This window comes from Microtus oregoni, unplaced genomic scaffold, assembly GCF_018167655.1.
Source record: "Microtus oregoni isolate MIOR12 unplaced genomic scaffold, Mior012 000007F_ref0000211, whole genome shotgun sequence".
Lineage (NCBI taxonomy): Eukaryota > Metazoa > Chordata > Mammalia > Rodentia > Cricetidae > Microtus > Microtus oregoni.
The window spans coordinates 20,750,373-20,765,694 of NW_024543066.1; the positions used below are offsets into that span (position 1 = coordinate 20,750,373).

The following is a 15,322-nucleotide window of genomic DNA, read 5'->3' on the forward strand; positions in this document are numbered from 1 at the left end:
AGATGCATTTGAAGAAAAAAAAAAACATTCTGAGAACAGCAGCAACATTGAAACAAGTGCCAGGCTGGTACAACCCCTTCCTCTGAAGTCGCCACACATCTAGCCAGTGCCCAGTGACCAAAGGGACTGCTCCTTCTGGGTTTAATTCTGTGCCTAATTTTGTCTGGTTTTGGCTGCTTTGGGTCTTGACGGTTGCCGTGTGAGTCTAGGTCCTGGTTGACAGATGTGTGCAGTCTGCGCCTCCCCTTGCCTTTGCCAGGATGGCAGCCTGCTGGTGTTTCCTGTTTGCTCATTTGGCTTTCTTTCCCTTTCCTTCCTGGGGGGCCTGGTGGACCGGCAGCTCTGTGGCCCAGCAGACCAACTGCAGAGGTTCTGTGCCATCCAGCAAGGGTAGCGGCGGCGGCGGCGGCAGCGGCAGCAGCGGCAGCAGCGGCAGCGGCAGCAGCAGCTCCTCCAGCGACTCAGAGAGCAGCTCTGGATCCGACTCCGAGACCGAGAGCAGCTCCAGTGAGAGCGAGGGCAGCAAGCCTCCACACTGCTCCAGCCCCGAGGTAGGCAGCAGCTGCTGGCTCCGGCTCCGGCTCCAAGGCCAGCGACCCTCCAGCCCTGGCTTTCATACTGCCTGCCTACCCCACCGTCCTGCTGTCCCCCAACCTGGAACAAGCTGTGGGCTGTGGGACTCTGCTCTCTATTCCCGGCTGTGTCCCCTCCTCCCTGTCTCGTGATGACAAAGCATCAGCTTTTACTGTCTAAAAATCTCTATTCGGCTTCCAGAAATTTCCACATATGCTATAAACATCACTGGCAGGAAATAACCCATGGCTGGGGTCTCCCCCTCAGGGTCATCCCAAGCAATAACCAGGCAGAGAAGTTTGTCACTTGGGAAGTGTGACCACCCATAAATCACAGGCCAAAGAGTTTTATGCGTTGGGCATGCTTAGAATCTTACCTTTCTGCAGTTTGTCACGGATCAGAAGAACAAGGGCTATAAATATTAATAAAACCGCCCTTACTGTGTTTTCTTTGTGAAAATATAAAGGGGGAAATTAGCATGCACCTACAAATAATAATGAAACCTTTTACAGCTGTGATCGGTATCTAAGGGGAAGATTTAGGTGCCTCATAGAAAAACATTATAAGGTACCAATAAAATCCATTGCTGTTTCTACTTTCAGTGGAATGGAGGAAATTAAACAGTAACTCAGAGTCCGGGGATTCTTGGGTGGGGGCCGAGAACCAGGTCCTCAGGCCTGTGGGGCTGTGAGGGCAGACTTTGGTTTCTAAATAATGAATAAAACTGCCTCCTCTTGAGAATATACACAGCTGACGTCACTGTGGGTTGTTGGGTGAAAGGCTTTGTTTATACCCTCTGTGCTAAGGGACCGAGATCCCAAATAGGCCCTGAGACACGAAGGCAGACCCACTCGTGAAAAGTTCACCTGTGAAAAGCAGGTGTGGGCACCTTGTGGAGCATGCACACCCCGTGTCATACCTGTGCCACCCCTGGAGGAGTTACGTCCCCATTCCAAGTTCACAGAGGGCCCCTCACACCTGTGCAGGCTTTTGTTCTATGCCCCCACAACCCTTCTTTGCTCTCCGGCCCCTTTCTGCATCATGGCAAACTCGCCATTCATCCTAAAACAAGCCTTTCCTCAGAAGTTTGTTCTCTCTTCTCCACGGAGTTCCCACCTGTCTACCCAGCTGTGTGTGTCTCTGTATCTGCCTCTGTCCTTAGACATAAGATCGAAGACCTAGTTAGCTACACTACCTATTCATTTTACCCTGACTATTCCCAGAATCTGAGCCACTATCCCCCCTCACCATTCATTCATTCATTCAGAATTTATTCAGTAAATATGCATGAACCATCAGCCGTAGTACTTGGCTGGGCTTGGGAATTTAAGTTACATGACAGAAAATGTCCCGTTGGCCCAGAGCTAGCATTCCAATGGGAATTATCTGAAATAGAAAAGTATAGGCATTAAGGAGAATAAAATACAGGAGGTAATTGAGCTTTATTAGTATCCACCTTCTACTACAATTCATTGAGATATTGAATTATAAATAATAATAAAGCTAGGCATATAGTCCATGCTAGCGTACTTGCCTAGCATTCACAGAGCCCTGGGTTCAGTACCTTTTACCAGAAAGGGGGAAAGAGAGAAAGTGAAAGAAAAGTTCTGCATCCCAGGACAGTGACCAGCCAGGGGTGGGGTGAATCGAAAGGGGCGGGGACTGAAGCCTCCTACCCAGGTTTTGCTCTGTGACTTGGTTGGTTAAAGTAACAAGTGACTAGGGCTCCTGAGCTGCCTCAAGTTTGACTGGAGAGCAGCAATGTGCTCTGTAAAAGCATCAAACCTGCAATTCTGGGCGGTGGATGGAGGCTTTTGTCAGTTCTTTCTGAAGCTCTCAGAAGTCCCTGGCTACAGAGGGGGACCTCTGAAGTCTGAATTGTGAGAGAGCATATGAGATTTCCACTTCCTTCCTTCTCTATGGAGGGAAAGCAGGAGCTGAGCAATGCATTAACCACACTACCCAGTCTTCCTTACTGCTGCAAAGGATGTGTGTACTTGTTGGAGTAAGAGTCGGGTTCTTTAAGCCTCACCCTTTAACCCAAGGTGAGCACAGACACGTAGCCTGTAGGAACGACAGTGTGGATGAGTTGAGCATCACAGTCCTAGGTAGCAGAGAGACTCTGCTTCTCTTGGAGGTGGCTGGCCTAGACGACCTAGCAGACAGCACAGAGCCCTGTATTACAAGCCTCGTGTGATAGGCCAGCTTCTGACAACCACACTCCTCAGTCCACTGCTCAGACTCAACTTTTGCAGCCTTGAAGCAAATGGCCTTGGCCCTCACTTCTCTTCCAGACCATCCTTCTCATGGAAGTGGAGGAAGCACTCGTGTTCGGATGTCCTCACATTCTTCCTCCACTCTGCCAGTGCTTAGAAAGCTCCTTTGCCCCACCGATACTCCTACAAACTGTTCTTTCTGCATATGATTGCTGCAAACCATTTCATCGTCTGTGAATCACCCCAGCATGGCCAGGCCAGGTTTTGGAGTGCCATCACATAAAAGCCTCTGTCAGCTTGTACATAGCTGTGAATCCCCTCTGGGCTGCCCTATGCTAGACTGTTCATTTGACTTTCATTTGGTTTTTCTTGCATGGTTTTTTTTTTCCTGGCATTGGGTATATACTCTTTCATGCCAATGCTTCTCATGGGTGGAATCTGCTTCTCCATGCAGCTGCCACATTGACTGCACACAGGGATTCCTGGCCCAGGATTGCCAGAGTCCCTACAGAAAGACCTTGGTCACATCATATGAGTTCTTGGATAAAGCAGGTTAATGTCATGTCTTTATACTGGATACCTCTGGGCCCTAGATGCTGCTCTTATAAAACTACATTTTCCATTGTGACCGTTCCCTGGTGGATCTGACCATGACAGGTCTTCATGAAGGACCTGAGCAGAAAATACATTTTATAAAAGACCACTTCAGATTCCTTTTTACAGTCAGCAGAAACGTGAAGCACATTGCTTGTGCTAACAGAAGCACAGTCTGTTAATCAGGCACCTCTGAGCCACATGGCAGTGTGTGCTGTAAAGGGGTGAATGAAGTGGGAATGTTCATGGTGAGCTTGTATGTGAATCAGCCCAAAGGCTGATCAGGGCAGAGAGCTCTGGTCATACATAGAACCCAGTGAGCCGCCAGAAAACAAATCCAAACCCTGGGCAGAAGTCTCAGTGATAACCTCAGGATTTGGGTATCACCAGTGCATGGTGGTGGGCTGGAATGCAAAGTCTCAGATCACTCAATTGTTTTGAGCTTCCGTGACCACAGTGGCCTCCCCTCCACCATGACAGCCACGGCTCCAGCACTTCTCCCTAATCTCTGAGGAATAAACAGTATAGATTGAGAGCAGAAGCATGGCCATCAAGCTCCCAGCCCTGGTGTGACTGTTGTAAGGCAATAAAAAAGAGCTGGCCCTAGCCTGAAAGAAGTGTAGACTGCATTGATGCTCCACGTTACATGCCCGTGAAACAAACACCCAAAGGCTATGCCACTGGGTGCCATAGAGAACAGCAGACATTGTCTGCCAAGAGTCATGTTTTCTCTGAAAAGCATATCTAAAACTCTTGTTTTTAGGTTCAGGACCGACGCTTCTCAGAAGAATGAGATCCCTTTCACAAGGCGACTCAGAGTGTGGGGGAGGGGAGTCAGCAAGTGCAAGAACCCACTCTGTGCACCTGGCAGAGCCTGGGAACCGTGCAGCCACGGCGTGTCACTTAGCCTTTCTGAGCCTCATCCACAAATTAGAGATAGCGTTCCTTATCTGTAACGATTAAATTGGAGGAGGTATGCAGAGTGGGAGGCACACTGTAGGTGCTCTAGCAGTGACAGATGATTCCAAGATGATGGGCTCTTGAATGCCAGTCTGGGAATTTGGATTTTGTCTAAGAGGCAATAGGAGGTTATTGTAGACCCTTGAGAAAGGGAATGTGATTTAGTGATGTGTTGAAAATGATACTTCAGACTGATTCATTCAGCTGTGAAGTACAAGAGGGAAAAAAATGACCCTAGAGTACATCTGGCAGTGGGCCCGTCCTAAGTGTATGAAATTCTACAATTCGCCGTTAATGGTCCCGCTCTGAGGTTCCAGTGAGACTCTCCCCACATGCAGCTGTGTTTAGGCTACAAATAGACTTCTGTGTTGTCTCACACAAGAGCTGTGGAAGCGTGGGGTCGATGGGGGACCTAGTGTCAAACACAGCGGCAAGTATCTGAGTGCTGCGCTCTGTCTGGTGACTGAGCCCTCTCTGCCACACAAACCCATTGTTCAAGGCCCCTGCTGCTTCCACAGACCACATGGCACAAAGCATTTTGGGGAGACAGACTTGGAACCTATGCATATTTGCCATCAAATTAGCTTTCAGGGGGCTGTAGGTGCAGTTCAATCAGTAGACCGATTGCCTAGCATCCATGAGGTCCTGAGTTCCATCCCCCAGGTTATGTAAACCCAGTGTGGTAGCTCACACATGTAATCCCAGCCCTAGGGAGGTAGGAGAAAGGGGGTCAGAAGTTCAAGGCTATTCAAGGCTGCTTATTAAGTTCAAGGCCAGCCAGATTCTGTGCCAAAAAGGAGCTAAAATTAGCTTTCGGATGCTCTTCAGAAGGTTCAGGAGCCCCCTTGGAAAGAAGCGGTTCTGTGTCCCTTATCTTCCCACTTGCCTCCATTGTAGTCTAAGCGAGGCATCCTCTGCAGGCTTCTCTTCCTCCCTTTCTCTGGAGCAGCCAAAGAAAGCAGAAAATCACGTATAACATTCAGAGGCAACAAGAAGATAACAGCTTGAGTACCCCAATCCAAATGCTCTAAAGTCTGCAGCCCACAAAGAGTGCCACCATGGGGCCGCAGGTGGAAAACTCCAGGACCCTTGAGCTGCTTTTAAAACTGTACAAAATTACCGCCAGGAGGTTGGGAGGTAGCCCTGTAAGTAAAGTGCTTGGTGCACAAGGGTGAGGAGCTGAGAACCCCATAAAGCCAGGCATGGCCGCTCATGTCTGTACTCCAAGGCCTTCTGCAGAGAGATGGGAGGGAGGTAGACCCAGGAAAATGCATGGAAGGAGGCTGGCAGGCCAGCTAGCCATCAGCAGCACCAAACAACAGAGACCCTATCTCCAGCAAGGTAGAGGATGAGTGCTAGCACAAGAGGTTGTCTCTGACCTCTGTATGCATGCTGTGGTGTGTGCTGAAACACACTTACGCATGTATACACACCACTCACAGACACATGCCATCAGATATGGTTTAATGACTTTTTTATTTTTATTAATTTTTTATTTCATTTTACATTCCAATCACAGTTTTCCCTCCCACCCTTCCTCTCACCTCCACTTACTTCCCCACCCCCCATCCACTCCTCCCAGGGGGTAAGGGTTCCCATGGAGAGTCAGCAAAGTCTGGCACATTAAGTTGGGGGCAGGACCAAGCCCCTCTCCCCTTCATTAAGGCTGAGTATGGCATCTCATCATAGGGAATGGGCTCGTTTAGACTTGGGTTGCATCTCTAAATGATCTCATAATTACATACAGATATTCTAAAGTCCAAAAATAACACAAAACCTGAAGAAGTCATGGCCCAAAGTGTTTGGAATAAGGGAGACTAAGCTGATCTCGGTGTTAAGAGCGACCAGCAGGATGTCCCTGCTCCCCAGCACAGCTGTGGTTGGTGGACACCATACTGTGGCCAGTTCCTGCTGGCTCCATCCCCTGATGTTAGCAGAGGTTTCCCATCTCCCTAAATGGGTGTGCCCTCAACTCCTGCAGACCTGTCTAGCAACCTCGTATCTCAGACACAGCCCTCTCCTCGCCCACTTAGATATATAACTACACTCAGAGCCCCAAGCTCTGCTCACGATATGCACCTCATTGTTGAAAAATACGTCTTGATATGCCAGGGAGGATCTTAGAATTTCCTATGTTGCAAACTTTTCCTCTGACATCAAAGAATCTGACTGATTCTGCCTCTAGGTTTATGACTGACAAGTTTAAAACACAATGCTCAGAGTCTGGAAGTGGAGATCAGGAGTGTTGTTTACCTAGCAGGTGCAAGGTTCAGCGTGCCATCACAATGATAGATGATTGATTGATTGATTGATGACAGATAAGTAATAGGTAGGCAAGTAGACAGATGATAGATAGGGTGTAGATGATAGATAGGTAGGTAGGTAGATGTGGATGGATAGATAGATGATTGATAGGTGACAGATAAGTGATAGGTAGGTAAATAGATAGATGATGGATAGATAGATAGATAGATAGATAGATAGATAGATAGATAGAAATGATGAGCAGGGTAAGTAGGCCTGACTCAGACGCATTTCTTCTAGGCCAGCAGTTCTCAATCTGAGGGTCGTGAACTCTTTGTGGGTCGAATGACCCTTTCACAGGGGTCGCCTAAGACCATCGGGAAACAGTTGCTTACGTTACAATTCATAACTAACAAGATTACAGTTAAGTAGCAACAAAAATAATTTTATGGTTGGAGGTCAACACCACATGAGGAACTGTGTTAAAGGGTCGCAGCCCTGGGAAAGTTGAGAACCGCTGGGTTAGGCTAGTGTCCGGCACCAGAAGCAGTGACACCATGGATTCAGAGAAGAAGAAACCACACAGGGAACAAAAAAGTGTCTCTGACTCTATAAATGTTTGCCCTGTGTCATTCACAGAAGACATCTTTTCTATTTACTGTATTAAATCCTAGCAGTACATAAGTGAGCTTTTTCCAGAAATCAACGTTCTCTGCAAAATCGTAACTTTTCTCCTCTTTGGAACCTAAGTCCTTACACACTCAAAACTATAGGCCTCTTTGGGAGGGAGAGGGGAATCAACACAGCCCTTCCTGTTCTGTCTCAGAACACTCTGCACCCTCCATATGAGCTGATCTGTAGGTCAGAGTCTGAAAACTCCAACCTCCCGTGATTTGCTCTGAGTTAGCAAAATTGCCTCGAGGAGCGGTCTCTGAAGTCATCCGTGCCCAAACATTCCTAGCAGACCGTGGCAGAAGAAATGGCAGAAGCAGGCTGAGGGTAGATGCAGTCAGGCTGCCAAGGCATACAGGGCATGCCGGGTGCATTTGAAAATGGTGTTCCCTGCTGCCAGTGAGCCACCCTCCCAATGATGCTGCTATTGTCAGTAAGCACTTGTTTTCTCCATATAAATTGTATGCTAATGGGGGGAGATGATCCTGGGTTCACAAATTTTTTTCAAAGATGACAAGTCAAAACCAAAAAAAGTTGTAGTGTTCAGGGCCTCATAGTTATTACTTCCCAATTAAATTAACAGAATCTCAAATTTAATCTCACATTTATATATATATATATATATATATATATATATATATATATATAATGGTATATCTACATACACAGTTCTAGGAGTAAGCTGGAAAGAAGCAGGGCTGTCCTGTTGTTTTATTAAGTGGACTTGAAACTGCTTACTGGATAGCTAGTTGCCAGGGGCCAGCTGGGCATCCTCTGTGCCAGCAGAGGGCTGCCCCACATACCTGGGCTTCCTTTCACCGTTTGTTGTTAGACCGTTCAATTTTAGAGAATGTCAAGATCAAAACAGCCAGGGCCCCTTTTAAGTGAGCTTTGCTGTAAAAGCTGTTTTGTTTGTCCCCGGTTTTGTTTTCAGGCCGAACCTGCGTCGTCTAACAAGTGGCAGCTGGATAAATGGCTAAACAAAGTTAATCCTCACAAGCCACCTATTCTGATCCAAAATGAAAGGAATCAATACTACCCGCCCGTGAAAGATGAAGGCCAGGACTGCGGGAAACTTCCTGAGATTTGCCAAGCCAGCCTGAGAGACAAGGACCTCAAGACTGCCTGCAAGGAGGAGCAGCGACCTAGGACCGCAAACAAGGCCCCTGGCAGCAAAAGTGTAAAGCAGAAGTCTCCTCCTGCCGCCGCAGTGGCTGTGACCACAGCTGCCCCGCCACCTGCAGTGCCCAGCGCACCCACGGAGAGTGCACCAGCACCCACCAGGAGGTCAGCGGGCAAGAAGCCCACCCGGCGCACAGAGAGAACCTCAGCTGGGGACAGTGCCAACTGCCACCGGCCAGAGGAGCCCGTGGCCCCAGACACACTGGGGGCAAGTGTGGTGGGACCCCCAGAGCCTCCCAAAACCAGGCCCTGTGGTAACAGCAGGACCAGCCACCGCAAGGAGCTGCGCTCCTCCGTGACCTGTGAAAAAAGGCGCACACGGGGGCTGAGCAGAATTGTCCCTAAATCCAAGGAATTTATTGAGACAGAGTCTTCCTCTTCCTCTTCCTCCTCGGACTCGGACCTGGAATCGGAGCAAGAGGAATATGTCCTGTCCAAGACTCAGACCACCGCTGGGAGCGAGCCTCGGCTAAAGGAGGCCGGTAGCAGCAACAGCAGCACCTCCCGGGCCCCTGTGGGCTCCATCAACGCCAGGACCACCAGTGACATTGCCAAGGAGCTAGAGGAACAGTTCTACACGCTGGTCCCCTTTGGCCGGAATGAACTGCTTTCTCCTCTAAAGGACAGTGATGAGGTCAGGTCTCTCTGGGTCAAAATTGACCTGACCCTCCTGTCCCGGATCCCAGAACACCTGTCCCAGGAGCCTGGGATCTTGAGTGCTCCTGCAGCCAAGGACAATGACAGTGCGCCAGCCAGCCATGCGTTAGACACACCTGCCGAAAAGACTTTGCCAAAATCCAAGAGGAAACGCAAGGTAGGCCTGGAGCTGGGAGGCTTTGGGAGGGACAGTCTGGCTCTCTTTGCACTTGAGGGCTAGAGATAGACCATAGATAAGCTGCTGGGCTGGGCTTCAGGTGGCTGTCCTTGTGTATCCTCCAACCATTGCATAAGTAATAGATATACATATATAGTGATCTAGGGAAGTACTGGCCCAGCCTGAGGAAATGGTTATACGGGCAGCATTTACTGCGTGTGCAGATACAGGCTGAACATGGAGCACAGGGAGACTGAACATATGGTGAACCCCATTCCTTGCTGAGATGGACAGGATAATGTTGACAGTGGAATCACTCATCCACTAAAATGCCTCTTAGAATGTAAGGCTGTTGGCCGAAGTGGAAGATGAAATCCACTGTCCTGAGGTCAGCCAGCGGTGTCAACCAGCAGGTGTTCCTTCCCATAGTGATGAGAAAGAGCTTCAAGGCAGAGGAGGGCTGGGAATCAGACTCTGGGGAGGAAGGATGTTTGTAGGTACAATGGTCTTTGGGTTGAGTGGCACTTGAGGAATGGATAGACTGGGCAAGTGAGACTTGGATTAACAGGCATCTCTAGAATGGGAGAGCCCAGGCAGCCTCTGGCAGTGACTCAAGGACACACAGCCAGTTTTGAAGGTTTCCAAATTGGGAAATACTTCCTCCATCAAGCCAAGTTTGAGGACTTTTAACAACCCCTTCCATGGCTGCGTTTGGAGTGTTACAGAGATACCTCCACTGGTAAAGGACTTGGCCCAGTCAACCGGAAGACCTGAGTTTGATCCCCAGAACTCCTGTAAAAGCTGGGCAGGGAGGCGCATGCTTATAATCCCAGCATGGAGAGGTGAAGACAGGCAGACCCCTGGGACATTCTCCAGTGCTCTAGTTCCCAGGGAAAGATCTTGTTTCCTAAAACAAGATGGCTAGCACGCGAAGTCAAACCCTGGCCTCCACAGGTACATGCACGCTCACAGACACAGGCGCGCGCGCGTGCGTGCACACACACACACACACACACACACACACACACACAAGCTAATTCAGACCACAAAGCAAAAGCAGTTAGCAGCAAACCAAAGGTTGCACTACTTGTGGATTGTTTGAAATGCCATCATTACCAACAGCAGTTACTACATGCAAACGTCCCTGAGAAGGATACTGTTGAATACTTAGGACTTTTCCAAGGTTATGTCAGTTGAAATGGACCCAGACAGTTGTTGGGCCCAGATTCCCATACTCAGTAATGCATCAGCCTGAGTTTTGTATAGCCATCTTCCAGTTTCCAAAGGGCAATCTGTTCTGTCAACAACAAAAAGAGAGACTCTGCACACATGGATTTTACAGCCTTTTCAATTCCTTCATTAATAGTGGTGGGTGGGGGCAAACTGACTCAGCCAGTATCAGCTCTTGGGCCATGCCGTTCAGAGGGCCTGAGCAGTCCCAGACTCACCATGGAAGGAGAGATCAAACTCCCAGACTTTGTTCTCTGACCACATGAGCACCGAGGCATGCAGGTGCACATGTGTGTGTGCGCGCACACACGTGTGCACATACACACATGTGCACGCACACACACGTTCTAAATGAGATAACTTGGAAGAAAATGTTTATGAGGGAATTCTTTCCTGGCCAAGATGAAGATATTCCTCATTTTGGAAGGGTTTATGTCAAAGGCATAGTCTCTTCCTGGTGACAGTCATCTTTATTACCAGCAAGGAAATCTGTTATACAGGCATAGAGTGTGTTTCTTCACAGAATAGCACTAAACAGCTCATTTCTACAAAGTAGAAATAAGGACCACCAAAAGGCAACTACTTCCCTTGTTCTTGATACATACACAAAGGCCTGTTTTCAGTGTTTTATATGTGTCTGTGTGTGTGTGTGTCTTGGTGTGGGTGTGTGCACACACACACACTCATGGATATGCCACAGTATGCATGTAGCAGTCAGAGGACACACCTGTGATGGTTTTCTCCCTCCACCATATGCACCCTAGGACCTGAACTCAGGTAGCCAGGCTTGGCAGCAAGTACCTTTACCTTACAGAACCAATTGTACCAATTGCCTGTGTGCCAAGACCAGGGGAACTAGCTTCCCATTTAGTAGAGAACATTGTTATTCCGTATGCCTCCCATTCTCCATGGCAGGGTTGGAAAGGGCAAATGGTGATTGGACTCCCTACACAGACCGACAGAGCAGGCTCTCGCCCCGCTGAAGCCCTATACCTGAGATCCAAGGGCTTACAGTTTGCTTTGGACCCTTCATGGGGCCATGATAACAACGTGAGCTTCTAGGATCCCCTGTTGGCAGAGGCTTTGCGACACAATCATAGCTAAGAGTCAGGTTCTCTCTGTCTTTGATACTTGCTTTCTTTCTCCTGAAAACCCCCATACAGCTCCGAGGGTACCACACTGGAGATGGCTCTCGTTGTCTCCCCAGGAGGGGCACTTTGGGCAGTGTATTTCCTCTGTAGCCTAACACTGTAGAGTCAAACACTGCCGTGTAGCAAGAACCCATCCCAAGTCCTATTTTATCAAAAGGAACTTGAAGATGTTCGGGGCCAGAAAGCTGGAAGGAAAGCACACCAGGCAGCAGCCTCTGCTTGCCGGTCACTAAAGGCATTTCTTTCACCAAGGCGAAGCTGGGCTTTCTCACCATTGAAGTTCTCATGAGCTTAGATGAAACACACTTTGTATGCTTTATTCTGATACCAAGAATGCAGGGATGAGTGATAGAGATGCCACGGTGTAATCCAGACCAGAGCTGCTTTGCAGAGCTACACACTTAGTGGCTTTCATCATCCAAGTTCCGATTGCCACCTCATGTTGTTCCCTTTACCAAGCCACCCATACTAAGCCCAGCACATGTGAGTGCCATGGTGCCTATGCCAGGGGCTTTGCTCTTGCCTCATTCTCTAGAGAAGGTGGGTGGGGACACCCAAGAGGCCTTGCTGTGTGACAGGCAGTGCCCCACAGCTCACTGGTGGCCCTCAGAGTCCCAAGTTGATTGGCTTCTGCTTCTTACCGCCCAGTGTGACAATGAAGATGACTACAGGGAGATAAAGAAGGCCCAAGGAGAGAAGGAGAGTGCTTCACGCCTGGCCGCCTCCGCTAATAACACCTTGTCTGGGAGCCACTGCAACCTGAACATCAACAGGTAAGCCTGGTTCCTCCCCCCTCCGCCAAGGTAGCTGTGAGCTGGATGGGGACACCGGATCTGAAAGCCATTGTGTTGAGGAAATAGAAGATCCTTTTGATTATTCTAACCTGAGTCTGCTGGCTTGCTTCCCTCAAGTCAACCAAAAGCTGTATCAAGCCCTTACCTGTAACCAGAGACCAATGACCAGGTATACACAACTCTGAACTCTGTGCTCCCCAATGATCTCTCCCCCCAAAACTTGATAACCAAACCTCACAAGCTACTACTTTAATAGTAACTGACAAGGATATAAGACCATAAGAACCTAAAATTACACCTAAGCTAGTGGGTGTAGACAGGTTGTAGGCTTAAAAAGGATCTGTGCTTCCAAGGTCAAACCGCTACCCAGTGACTCCTCTAAAGGAGCAGACCGGGCCACCACACACCACCTCCCTCTGTGATAAATGGTCCTCCAGCCAGGCAAGGTCTCGGGCATTCATGAAAGCAAGTCTCTTAGCATCAGTCCTAGAGGCTTTTCCATTTAGAAGCACCTCAGCACAGACCCCGCTTTTCCTCTGCTGAGACACTTCTCACTCTCCCTAACTATACACAGAGGGTTTTTAAGGGGAGATTAATGGTTCTGCACAGCACATAAAAATGTAAACTGAAAGGTTGGGGGAAGATGTAGAGCAGTGCTGAAAGGCAAAGAGGCGGCTGGAGACCAGAGGCACACAGGCCCATGCGCGGTGGGGATTACCTTGAGGATGCTCCCAAAACCCTGCACAGGAGGGAACAGATTCAGGGCTTCCACGGTCTTCTGTGCATTCCCACGGACTAGGAAAACAGGCATGAAGGGACCCTGCCCCCCAAATATTCTTTGTGCATTCATCAGTGCATTAAATGACCTTCCCATCTAGTAAGAGCCATAACTGCTGCATAGCAATGAACACAAATGATATTGCAAGGTGTCGGAAACAACTGGAGTATAGCAAGAAAAGACCCGTGCTTTCTGCTGAGACACGAGCTTGGCTATTGCAAAGATGATCCAGCTTAACCTTGCTTCTAACTAGAGGAAGTGTTCTAGTGAGAGAGGAGGGTGGAACTTTATGCCATCCAGATTCATGGACCTCAAAAGTCTTGCTCTCATGACTGCCTGGCAGAGCCTCCCAGATCTGATTGTTTTGTTGACACTAAGTAATGACACAGCATGAATGAAAATGTACAGAGTTCTTTCTGGAAAGGGTGATCTGCGAACCTCTGCAATTGTGATTCTACTGCCTGTTTGACCAGCTCAGGAGAACACAGAGCTGATCGCCCAGCTAGGAGGCTCTCCATAGGATGCTTCTTTGGCCCACTTGAATATGTAAACTTGCAACAGTGAAGAGGCACCAGTCATATATACCCATGATTATATTTAATGTCGCAGTTTGTTCTTCATTACACATAAAGAATGTAAAATAATAGATACTTAGAAGCAGGTCTTTTTTCACTCAGATGTCAAGAAATGATGGCTTCTAGGCTTTTCACAACCATCCTTAACAACAGCCTCCTTCCCTTCAGTAGACACAACTTTGGGTTCATCCAGAACAGCTGCCTATAACATGTTACACAGTACTTTTAGAACTAGAAATTGTCTCCACGTGTATTTATTTGCGTGATGTTTTAAAAAACTTTGCTGTTTGTTTTAGAGGCTAGTACTTGAGGTTCCCACTGTGACTACCAACTAAGGAAATTGCTTTTTGAAGTGACTTTAAAGGCTTGTTTGCTCTGATAACCAGCATATACAATGAACCTGTCATAAGCCCGAGTCACAACTAAATTTTCGTTGGTTGTACCATTTTGTTGTAGTAGTTGTTGTTTGTAAACTGTATTAATTGATTCTCCGTGTTTCTTTAGTTAGCAGTGATTGACTCTATTTCAGGATAACATCTCCTCCACAAACAATCCTTTTTCCTAATGCAGAACACACAGATCCCTAGCAATAAGCATCATCATCACTGTTAAGACCTTAATATAAGTGAATCTGCCTTCTCTAATGGTTGATGTTGGAGAAATTCTGTTTAAGAATAGACAGTAGTCTTTAAGGTAAACATAAGGTTTCAGGTACCAGTTGCTTTGTTCTGTGTTTATTCTGATCAGTCTCTGGTGAATTCAGAAACTTAGCTGTTGGAAGGTGGCTTCAGGTCTTTGAAAACTGCCATTCTGTGACTATATCCTACAAGCTCAGATGCTGGCCAGTGCCCTCTAAAAAACTAAGGGTTTAGTTACTGTTGTTGACTGCTGATTGGCTTTCCCAAGCTGCTCACCATTGTGAGGAAAAGCTTGTTCGTTCGGTGTCTGTAGATACCTGGATGAAGAAATCAAAAGTGTGGATGTGTTATTCTTCTTAGTCTTACACTGGCAGGAAGTCAAGATTGCTGTGTGTCCTAATAGAGGCAAGAACCCGTGCATGAGATTTGTTTATTGTGTTCTGTGGTCCTAGTGCCATAATAATTCCCAAGAAGCTTCTTCCTGCCACCAGATTTAAAATGGGGGTTGGGTTGTACAAGAAGCATGGCCCTTTTTCTTGTGCAGACTGCGAGACTCTGTTGCTGTTTCTCTTTTCAGCTTGGCAATACCAATAAACAAAAATGAAAAAATGCTCCGGTCACCCACTTCGCCACTCTCTGATGCCTGTAAACACAAATACTCCAGCGAGGACCTGACTTCTTCCAGCCGCCCTCACGGCAATGGGATGTTGACTTCTGCCTCTTCCAACAAAAAGCCTAAGGCTGACAGCCAGCTGCAGTCACATGCCGGAGACCTCACGGTTTGTCTTTTCGATGACCTTCTCTTCTAAGTAAACTAGAGTGAAATTCTGAGTCGGCCCACCACGCTGTCCTACATGTTGGAGGCCCCATGCTGAGTCCCTGAAGGCGACTTCCAGGGAGA

General features: G+C 48.0%; 1 protein-coding gene across 2 annotated transcripts in view; it reads left to right on the forward strand.

Annotated features, from left to right (window-relative positions):
* Window positions 1–15,322, forward strand: part of Aff3 (AF4/FMR2 family member 3) — a 459,838-nt gene that overhangs the window by 419,438 nt on the left and 25,078 nt on the right. For both annotated transcript variants that reach the window (XM_041655779.1, XM_041655780.1), the window contains exons 13-16: window positions 341–551; window positions 8,194–9,255; window positions 12,285–12,409; window positions 14,999–15,200. In XM_041655779.1, the coding sequence (XP_041511713.1) occupies window positions 341–551; window positions 8,194–9,255; window positions 12,285–12,409; window positions 14,999–15,200 (1,600 nt within the window). The remainder of the gene's footprint in view (window positions 1–340; window positions 552–8,193; window positions 9,256–12,284; window positions 12,410–14,998; window positions 15,201–15,322) is intronic.